The sequence below is a fragment of the Eimeria mitis genome, genomic scaffold (genome assembly GCF_000499745.2).
Source record: "Eimeria mitis Houghton genomic scaffold, Emh_scaff122, whole genome shotgun sequence".
NCBI lineage: Eukaryota > Apicomplexa > Conoidasida > Eucoccidiorida > Eimeriidae > Eimeria > Eimeria mitis.
The window spans coordinates 4,408-5,674 of record NW_013568279.1 but is presented as its reverse complement, the minus strand read 5'-3'; the positions used below and the strand labels follow the sequence as shown (position 1 = coordinate 5,674).

Here is a 1,267-nt window from a genome sequence, read left to right as displayed (position 1 = left end):
GCTGCTGCTGCTGCTGCTGCTGCTGCTGTTGCTGCTGCTGCTGCTGCTGCTGCTGCTGCTGCTGCTTCTGGTGGTGGTGTAGTATTGTGAAGAAATGTTTGAGTGTAGAAGAGTATTTATACTTAGAGTAAACTGCTGCTGCTGCTGCTGCTGCTACTGCTGCTGCTGCTGTTGCTGCTGCTGCTGTTGCTGCTGCTGCTGTTGCTGCTGCTGCTGCATCTCCTTCATCCGCGTCTCCTGCTGCATCTTCTGCTGCCCTTTCTGGTGCTGCTGCTGCTGCTGCTGCTGCTGCATCTCCTACTGCATCTCCTGCTGTTCTTTCTGCTACTGCTGCTACTGCTGCTGCTGCTGCTGCTGCTGCTGCTGCTGCTGCTGCTGCAGCACTTTGGCGAGGATTTCCGGGGTGTCTGTGCAACAGAATGCGACAACTGCAGCAGAAGCAAAAAAATAAAACCAGTAACTGTCTCCTGTTCTCAGCTAGCTACAGAGGTATCTTCTTCTGTCTCCTTTTGTCTCCTTTTGTCTCCTTTTTGTTTGTCTCCTTTTGTCTTTTTTTGTTTTGTTCTGTTTTGTTTTGTTTTGTGTTTTTTGTTTGCTTTTGTTTTGTTTTTTTTTGCGTTTTTTGTCTCCTTTTGTCTCCTGTTCTCAGCTAGCTACAGAGGTATGTTCTTTTGTCTCCTTTTGTCTCCTTTTGTCTCCTTTTTGTCTCCTTTTGTCTCCTTTTGTTTTGTTTTGTTTTGTTTTTTTGTGTTTTTTTGTCTCCCTTTGTCTCCCTTTGTCTCCTTTTGTCTCCTTTTGTCTCCTTTTTGTTTGTCTCCTTTTGTCTCCTTTTGTTTTGTCTTTTTGTTTGTCTCCTTTTTTTGTCTCCTTTTGTCTCCTTTTGTCTCTTTTTGTTTTATTTTATTTTTTTTTGTTTTGTCTTTTTTGTGTTTTTTTATATTTATTCTGGTTTGTTTTTTTTTTTGTTTTATTTTATTTTATCTCTTTCTTCTTTTTCTCTCATATAAACACCAAATAATACATCTTTTTATTTATTTTTATTTATTAATTAATTTATATTTATTTATTTTTTTATTTATTTATATTTATTTATATTTATTCATATTTATTTATATTTATTTATATTCATCTGTATTTATTTATATTTATTTATATTTATTTATATTTATTTATTTATTTATATTTATTTATATTTATTTATATTTATTTATATTTATTTATATTTATTTTATTTATATTTATTTTATTTTATTTATATTTATTTTAT

At 33.8% G+C, this 1,267-nt stretch overlaps 1 protein-coding gene across 1 annotated transcript in view; it reads right to left on the bottom strand.

The window, feature by feature from the left end:
• EMH_0087120 (uncharacterized protein) overlaps positions 1 to 246 on the bottom strand; it is a gene marked incomplete at both ends in the record, with an annotated part of 2,644 nt that extends 2,398 nt beyond the window's left edge. Inside the window, one exon of the mRNA XM_013494610.1 lies at positions 158 to 246. Coding sequence (XP_013350064.1) covers positions 158 to 246 — 89 coding nt within the window. The remainder of the gene's footprint in view (positions 1 to 157) is intronic.
• Between the last annotated feature and the right edge of the window lie 1,021 nt (positions 247 to 1,267).